Genomic DNA, 9,583 nt, shown 5'->3' with positions numbered 1-9,583 from the left:
ATTCCATTCAATGTAAGCTCTAGGAGACCAAGAACCTGGGCGGTGTTATTCACAAGTATCCTAAGCCCTAGTGGTTCCCGGCACATTTTGTGTTCACAATAAATATTTGTTAAGTCAATGAACAGATAAATGGCTTTTAAACTCAAGATAGTTTTTTTTTTTTCTTTTGACGGACTTTCGCACTTGTTTCCCGGAGTGCAATGGCGCGATCTCGGCTCACTGCAACCTCTGCCTTCCGGTTTCAAGCGCTTCTCCTGCCGCAGCCTCCTGAGTAGCTGGGATTACAGGGGCCCACCACACCACGTCCGGCTAATTTTTTGTATTTTTTGAGTAGAGATGGGGTTTCACCATTTTTGCCAGGCTGGTCTCGAATTCCTGACCTCGTGATCCACCCGCCTCGGCCTCCCAAAGTGCTGGGATTACAGGCCTGAGCCACTACACGTCCGGCTAATTTTTTGTATTTTTTGAGTAGAGATGGGGTTTCACCATGTTGGTGAGGCTGGTCTCGAACTCCCGACTTCAGGTGATCCGCCCACCTCGGCCTCCCAAAGTGCTAGGATTACAGGCACGAGCCACTGTGCCCGACCTCATGACAATGTCAGACTCTTAACTGTTCAAAATGAAAATGTATTTATGTGATTTAGGAAACGTGTCCTAAGCATAGATAGATTAAAACAGACTAGTCAAATGAATGGATTATATTAAATGACACCCTTCTTTTTCACTCCTTTAATTACACCTATTATTTTTACTTTTAGAACACTTGTCTGACTACCAGTCATAAAATTTTAGAAATGTTTTCAGAGGTTTGTTGTTGGATTGCCATTTTCTAAGTAATTTTTTAAATTTAGTTAGAACATACCACTCACTTCTTACACATTATTAGTATTTGATTATTGTCTGACTTCATTTTATTAGTGTTGATTTAGGCCTTGTGATGTTTCTTAGCTATTTTGCTGCTTCTTATTTCCTGATTTAAATGATAAAGTATTGAATAATAAGAACGTATTTCTTCAAGCATTAAGAACAGTTGCTTTAGGCCAGATGCGGTGGCTCACACCTGTAATCCCAGCGCTTTGGGAGACTGAGGTGGGCGGATCACTTGAGCTCAGGAGCTCGAGACCAGCCTGGCCAACATGGTGAAACCCCGTCTCTATTAAAATACAAAAATTAGCCAGGTTCGTGATGGCACACACCTGTAGTCCCAGCTGCTTGGGAGGCTAAGGCAGGAGAATCACTTGAACCTGGGAGGCGGAGGTTGCAGTGAGCCAAGATCGTGCCACTGCACTCCCGCCTAGGTAACATAGCGAGACTCCATCTCAGAGAAAGAATAGTTGCATTTGCCTTGATTACTCCGCAGGTAACAAAACTAAAGTAAATAGGTTATTCAGTTTGTATTGGAATGCTTCACATTACGATAGGCAGCTGTGATTTTAAGACAATTTTAGTTCTTTGTGTATAAGAAATTTTTGGGTTTTTTGAACATTTATTAACTTACAAAGGTTTGCTCTAAGGCATAATTTCTTAATTACATGGAGAAACACCTTATTGTTCTTCTCTTTTCAGCTTATTTTGTTTAAAATTTTAGAAGAAGGTTTTAATTCAGTCATAGAATTTTAGAACAAAAAGGATAAAATGAGAAGTAGAGTCTAATCACTGTTCAGTATTTCAGTTCATGCATAAATCTCTTTTGCTGGTAAACCACAGACAGTACAGTCCCAAAGACTTGCAGGCACTCATTGCATTCAGTTGTTTGCAGACGTTTCACATCCTCCTTCCCCTCTGCTTGTGCCCATCTAACCTCAGCAGCAGCCAAGCTGTTCTGGTTGATAGCAACATCTAGTGGGCAATACGGGGAGGAATGTGATTAGTTCTTTTTTTTCCCCCAACAGCAGCATTGTGTTCTTCTGCCTGAGGGCATTTGCTGCCTCTTTCTTATCTGGAGATGTTGTTTCTTAGCTACTGTCATTCTTATCTTCTTATACTTAGTGCCTAACTAGTTGGCTCTGATTAATTTTTCTTTATGACCTTTATGCTTCCAAAAGTGACAGATTATTGACTTTTAAAATATTAGCGATTATATACACTTGGATATACATCCAAGCAGATAATATTAAATTTTTGAAGGAAAATTACACATTTTTAGAGCAGTACCATCATCTTCTAATGTAAGTATCTAGAAACCCCTGTCTGCATTAAAAACAAAAACAAAACCACACATGCTCCTCATTCTTTTCTCAATAGAGTTCCTTTTCAGGTATGTTATGGTTGTGTAGTTACCTTGAAAAACAAAACTTTTCATAAGAAAAAAATCTCTTGAGTTCCAAACAACCAAGTTTATGTAAGCATTTAGGGTAACTTATTAATATTTGTAAGTCAGGATATGCCTTCATTCATAAAATCAGGCAACCTTCAATTAATTATCACCTCTTTATTTTTTTCAGCATTGAAGGATATGTATCAGGCTTTCTTTTTTTGGGTATATATATGTAGCTGATTTTTTTAATATAGTTTATTATAGTAAGATATAGGAAAGAATTAAAGATAGTTCCAAAGGGGGAGTGTGATTTTACAGAGAAGAGGATACATGAGGAGTGCATTGTTTCTTGTAGTATATTTTTCATAGTCTGTTTCAGACACGTGAATAGAGACTGACTTTGAGTAAAATGGACATAAGTAGAGCCATAGATAGAATCAGAAAAAGAAATCAAGAAGTCAAGAATCAGGAAGAAACTGAAAATCAGTTGGGGGGCAAATCTCCTGAATTCAACAAATGGGGGGAAAACCAGATGGAGGTAAGAAGCAAAATAACAAATGGAAAATTATTTAGCTGAGAAATAAGGAAAGGAGAGTTACTGAGTTTTATGGTGTGAAACTCTCTTAATTTTTTATTAACTTCTTTTGTTTAAAAAAAAAACCTCTAATTTAATCTGGACTGTGTCACACGTGTACTTTATTTCTAAAAGCGGATGTTCTCACCTTGAGTCTGCTTTAGAGAGGTGGTGGGATGTACTGAAAATCAGATGTTCTTATTTTTTAAACCCATCTGGTTCTTCAGCTCTCTTGGACCATTTTGGTTTTCTGTCTCGTAATAGAGAATAATGGAATATTCTGGGAGGGAGGCTTAATACAGCATCAGTTCAGGGTGGAACAAACTGAAAATTCTGCTGCTCGAAGAGTTGGAAGACTGGGTGTTGGTATCTGCTGCTCAAACACGTGATAAACAGCCACAATCTTTGCTGTGCTTTGCTGGATACTTTGGATTGAATTGCCCGTAGAAATTTATAGTTGGCATTTACATGCACTGATTTCTTTTGGCTGAGATTTCTATAATTTCATGAATATAACTTGGAATGTTTTACTTGATCTAAAGTGTGATTGAGAGGCGTTCCTTTTGGAGTTCATCACAGTGTCCTCCAGCGAACAGAAATGATGGCAACAGTAATAGTACTCCTTCCCATGCCAGCTTCCCTCCTGCCATTCTGGTCTCCTGACTCTTCCACCAGTGAAGTTTACAAAGTTTTCTGGCATGAATCTTTGGATCTTTTCTAATAGATTCGAAGTAGTTTGTCTGCCTAATCAGTCTGTCTCCTTATCTCCTGTTCAGTGACAGATTCACAAATGCTAGTTTTGGATAAATTTTTTAGTATGAACTTTTAAATGTTATTTTCGTAATGGAGTTTAATGTTAAAATTTACTCATTATTTGGGTAGGGTGTTGTTAAAGATAACCATATAATGCTAGAATTTCACTAATGATTGCCTTAAAGTTACAAATATTCCAACAAACCAGTGGTTCTCAATCCTGGCTGCATATCACGATCATTTGTGGAAGCTTAGAAAAATACCAATACCTAGATTTTGATTCCAGACTGATTATACCAAAATTGAGACGAGGGGATGGCTACTAGATGATTTTGGTTTTGTTTGTAAACTCCTCAAGTGATGATAATGTACAGCTAGGCTTGAAAATTCCTTATAATAAACTCACGCTCAGTAAATGAACATGTGTCTAATAATTTAGATGAGTTCTCAGATTTTAAAGATCTGCAAATATCTGTTGTAGAAATTGCTTCAGGTGGTTTCGTGTTAATTCTGAAGTACTCCATTCTCTAAGGCATGTAGTTGTTGATAGCTTCCTACAAATCAGGGCCACTTGGGATGACCATACTGTTTCCTGGAGTTATAATAGGTGATAAAGGACTTAATTCAGACAGCTGTCTTTTGAAAATCCTTTTAGAAGGAAAGCCTCATAATGGTAAATCATGAGTGGGAGAGGTTTTAGGAAAGCAGCTGGTGGTTCCAGAGCTTAAAGATCTGTTATAGTGTGAGTAAAAATAGTCTATTTGGACACAAAGATAGATGGGATGTCATTCATTGAGGTTTGCAGCATTTTTGATGTTCTAGAGAATTTGCTCTAAAATCTGGTTAATGCTAATGTTTGTAACAGGATAACTTTTCTTCAGATAATCCTTCACATTCACACTATATTCTGGGAGTTACAGAAAATGAGAAAAGTGTGTATCTTAAGTTATAGTGGTCGTAGCAAATCAAATGTATAGTAACCTTAAATTTGTTGTAATAGAGAAGAATATTAGCTCTATTTAAATAAGAAAAAGTTAGAAAAACTTTTAAAAATGGCAATTTGTAGTTGGCATGGGAATTGCTTAAAGTCTCTTAAAGCGTGGACCTAGAACTACCTTCATCAGAATTACCTGGGTGCTTTAAAAATGTTGAGCCATTTTCTGGACCCACCCAGCGAGAATATCTGGTGGAGAGGCTCAGAAGTCGTCTTTTCAATAAGCTCCAGGTTATTCTGAGGAGCACCGCTGTTTGAGAGCCCTGCCTGCAGCTTATTTATAATGATATTTTTTCCATTTAGGCAGTGGTGTCAGTGTATGAAATGAATAACTATGAAATGAAAATTAAAAGTTATGTTTATTCTTTCATGTCAGCAAGCAGATCTGATATCATTAGGAAAAGTTGTGTTGGCTTTGGCTTGCAACTCTTTGGCAGGAATTCAGCGAGAGAATTTACAGAAAGCCATGGAACTGGTGACAATCAACTATTCCTCTGACCTGAAGAATCTGATTTTGTAAGTTTTAATATATGATAAATTGTATAGAATGATTATTTGCGATAAGACAGAGCTTTTTTTGTTTTAAGTGATTGTTTTGGTTCCCACTATTTAAAATGAAACAAAACAGAAACTTTATTTCTTTATTTTTATTGCAAAATAAGTATTTCTTAGATAAATTGATAAACCAGTGTGTTTAAATTAGTTATTGATGTTTTAAACATTTGATCAGAGGGTACCCAGTAGAAGTTTGTTGGTATCCACTAGCTACATGTGACCTTTTACATTGATATTAATTGAAATTTAAAGTTTACTTCTTCAATTACACTAGTCACATTTCAAGAGCTCAGCAGCCACATGTAATTACTGGCTGACATAGTTGGACAGCACAGACATAGAATATTTACCCCATCTTGGAGTTCTGTTGGATAGTGCTGCTCTAGAGAGTGTGAAAGCCATCATGAATAAGACTCAGGTGCAATCCAGTCATGTACTCTGGCCAAAACACCCATTCAGGAAAGCATTTGTGTGGAGACCCCCATGCTTATACTCCAGTGTCTTAAGATTCCAGATAATCCTTGAGTATGGAGTTGAGATCAGTTTGGCTTAAGAGAAACCTGTTGTGGACTACTGTCACCATAGAAGGACTTCTCCCTAAGATATAGCTACTACTGAGAGATCCCAGAGGGTGGGCAACCATAACCTTGATTACAGTTTTGAGCTGTACTAGAGAAGAGGTGCTAATCAACAGTCTCTTTTAGCTTACAGCTGCCCCTTCTGATCTTTCTGTGTAGCCCTGGATGATCCAGTTTCTTTTTGGACCAGCCCTGGGGTATGAATTGGGGGATGGAGGGTGGGATTGCCCACCTGTTGTTTGTTACACTGGCATAAATGTCCTGCTTGTGACAGCACTAGAAGCCAGTGGTTGTCTGGATCCTATTCATAATCAAATTCAAATACGATGATTTATCTTTTCAATAAAAATACTTGTTTTATTTATGATCACAACAGTGATTCCTAGCCTTAGTTTGCAAATACCTAGGATGCCTCAAATAATTTCAGGTTATAATCTCTAAATTTTCCTTTTTAAAAAAGTGGGGATAGAGGACATAAAAATAATCAATTAGCCATATGTTAATAATTATTGAAACTGGGTGATGATACATGGAGATTCATTACATTACTATTCTAGTATTATAAATGTTTGAAATTTTCTTTAATAAAAAAAGGATAAACAAAAAAGCCATACTTTAATAATAACCACAAACTAAAATTGATGGAGTGATTAAACCATGTATCAGGCCCTTTCAAACTGCTTGATGGGAATTAATTTTTTTAATTCTCCCAATAACCCTATAAATTAGGTACCATTATTAGTCCCATTTTAGAGATACAAAACTGAGCCACAGAGATCAAATAACTTGCCAAAGTCACATAGCCTGTAGTAACATGAAATATGATTAGCAGGGTACAAATATGTCCATAATTACAGATGAATTGCTAAGATGTAGTTTATTCACATGGGTGTAACTATTCATTTATCCAAAAGAAGAATGACTACTATATGCCAAATAGAGGATACTTTGAATGAGGTGAAAAAATTCCCATCTCCTGGAGCTTACACTCTAATGGGAATAAAGAGTAAATAAACATAAAAACCAGTGAGATATTTTCAGGTAGTGATAAGACCTATGAAGAAAATAAGAGAATTATAAGCAGAAGAGTGAAGGAGTAGGAGACTGCTTTCATGAGATAGGGCAAGAATGGCTTACCTATAGAATAGGCGGCAATAGATGATTGAGAATCTTTGTGTTCTAACAGGGTAGCCCTTGAAATATGTAGTATTTTCTTCCACTGTTCTAATGATAGAAGAAATTTAGCTAGTTCCTTCTGCTGTGTGTTACTGCATTTCTCAGAAATGAGTATGTCATGATACCTTGTAAATTAGGTTTTAGAGCAGAGGACAGCTTCTTAAAAAGTTAGGCTCATTCAATTTAGCAAAATTGAAAACCCAGTTTTAGTTTTGAAAATTAATCTTTGAAGAGCAGCAGGAAAAGCTCCACACCCCTCACCCACCCCCTTTTAGTCCTCTCAAAAAAGTTTCTAAAAAATCTTTTCTTTTTTGGCTGGATGCGGTGGCTCATGCCTGTAGTCCCAGTGCTTTGGGAGGCCAAGGCAGGCAGATCATGAGGTCAAGAGATCGAGACCATCCTGGCCAACATAGTGAAACCCCGTCTCTACTAAAAATACAAAAATTAGCTGGTCTTGGTGGCACAGGCCTGTAGTCCCAGCTACTCAGGAGGCTGAGGCAGGAGAATCGCTTGAACTTGGGAGGCGGATGTTGCAGTGAGCCAAGATTACGCTGCTGCACTCCAGCCTGGCAATAGAACAAGACTCTGTCACACACACACACACACACACACACAGACACACACACACACATGCACGCACTCTCACACACAAAACTTTTCTTTTTCTTAATTTATTTTTGTTTTTTGTTTCCTTTTTTTTTTTCTTGAGATGGAGTTTCGCTTTGTTGCCCAGGCTGGAGTGCGTTGGTGCCATCTCGGCTCACTGCAACCTCTGCCTTCCGGGTTCAACTGATTCTCCTGCCTCAGCCTCCTGAGTAGCCGGGACTACAGGCGCCTGCCACTATGCCCAGCTAATTTTGTGTTTTTAGTAGAGACAGGGTTTCGCCATGTTGGCCAGGCTAGTCTTAAACTCCTGACCTCAAGTGATCTACCTGCCTTGGCCTCCCAAAGTGCTGGGATTACAAGTGTGAACCACTGCACCTGACCTGTAACACTCTTTTCATTTAGCACTTTTGTAAAGGAGGGTTTGAGAATAGAAATGGGTAAGTGAAACCCTACTTCACTTTTCTTTCTCATTTCCATAGTAGTGAAAATGTAGAGAAGAGACATGTTTACTGTTTCTCCATTGGCTCTTACAATTTTCCAGAGGAATGAAATGTAATATTTAAGCTTTAAGAATGAGCTTGACTTGCATGAATTAAAATGTTTTCAAAATTTTGTGTGCTAAGATGATGGCCGCTGAAACAGTTATGTGTTTGTGGGTTATCTTGTTTTTTAAATTGCGTGTTGGGCATTCAAGTAATTCCTCTTTTATCTTGGGTAGGTATTTGTTGACTGACCAAAACAGGATGCGAAGTGTAAATGACATCATGCCCATGATTGGTGCTCGATTTTATACTCAATTGGATGCTGCTCAAATGAGAAATGATGTCATAGAGGAAGACCTTGCAAAGGTAAAGAGTGTAACTTTTTTGTTGTTGTTTTTTTGAGACAGAGTCTTGCTTTGTCACCCAGGCTGGAGTGCAGCGGTGCTATTTCGGCTCACTGCAACCTCCACCTCCCGGGTTCAAGTGATTCTCCTGCCTCAGCCTCCCAAGTAGCTGGGATTATAGGTGCACACCACCACACCCAGCTAATTTTTGTATTTTTTGTAGAGGCAGGGTTTCACCATGTTGACCAGGCTGGTCTCCAGCTCCTGAGCTCAAGTGATCCACCTGCCTCAGCCTCCCAAAGTGCTGGGATTACAGGCGTGAGCCACCGCGCCTGGCCAGTAAAGAGTGTAATTAAAAGAATGTACACACAACTTGCATCTGTGTATATAAATATACACAAAATAATCATTGTACTAAATATAATGCCTTATTTGCTAAGATTGCAGATATTTTTGTCGGCACTGAATGTGTGGTATTTTAATTTCTTATGTCCTCTGGACACTGTTCTTTTCATTCATGGCTTAGCTACAGTCATGTGACAAAAATCTTGGTTTTTCATGTGAGTTACTTTTCCAGTTCCTATGGACAGTACCATAATCTTCTTGAGTACCATTATGAAATGCAATGGACATACTGTGTTTGTTTAAAAGTATAACCAAAAGGTGGGGGTGTTAGGATTTATCGTTTAAGGGTAATACTGGTACAGGTTACCAGTTTTTGTAAATTTTGGCTTTTATGTTCAGTTATCTGGAACATTAACATTTTTCTCTTTTTAAAATGTTTTATAGGAGGTTCAAAATGGAAGACTGTTTAGGCTCCTAGCAAAATTGGGAACAATCAATGAGAGGCCGGAGTAAGGATTTACAGTATTTTACAATATATTTTTAATCGAGAGCACTATTTTGCATAATAAGAATAAGTATGCCTGGTTTTATTTGGGAAGAGAGAAAATTCTTACGTGAAGTGACCTTAATATTGTGTTAGCTGTTAAGGTGCTATTTTTACAACAGCCTAGGTGTGGCTGTCCTTATGAATTTTACACACATGTATACTTACAGAAAATATGCTGCGTTAGAAATCTCTTGTGGTTTGCACGTGAGGGCACATTTTATGACTAACACTACCTCTACTGTATCTTCTTTTTGAGGAAGAAGTTTCATATCAGTTTACCCTGGTCAATTTAAATACTTGAGAAATGTCTAATTTTTGCATGCCTCTCACCTTCTATTAAAGTACACCTTTTTTTTTTTTTTTTTTTTTTTT

The 9,583-nt window shown here is 37.8% G+C and overlaps 1 protein-coding gene across 2 annotated transcripts in view; it reads left to right on the top strand.

Moving 5' to 3' along the window:
• Positions 1–9,583, top strand: part of PAN3 (PAN3 poly(A) specific ribonuclease subunit) — a 158,656-nt gene that overhangs the window by 135,713 nt on the left and 13,360 nt on the right. For both annotated transcript variants that reach the window (XM_011958276.1, XM_011958281.1), the window contains 3 exons: positions 4,955–5,094; positions 8,212–8,341; positions 9,109–9,173. In XM_011958276.1, the coding sequence (XP_011813666.1) occupies positions 4,955–5,094; positions 8,212–8,341; positions 9,109–9,173 (335 nt within the window). The remainder of the gene's footprint in view (positions 1–4,954; positions 5,095–8,211; positions 8,342–9,108; positions 9,174–9,583) is intronic.

This window comes from Colobus angolensis, unplaced genomic scaffold, assembly GCF_000951035.1.
Source record: "Colobus angolensis palliatus isolate OR3802 unplaced genomic scaffold, Cang.pa_1.0 Scaffold113, whole genome shotgun sequence".
NCBI lineage: Eukaryota > Metazoa > Chordata > Mammalia > Primates > Cercopithecidae > Colobus > Colobus angolensis.
The sequence above is the reverse complement of the archived record's forward strand: the minus strand, read 5'-3'. Positions and strand labels throughout refer to the sequence as shown.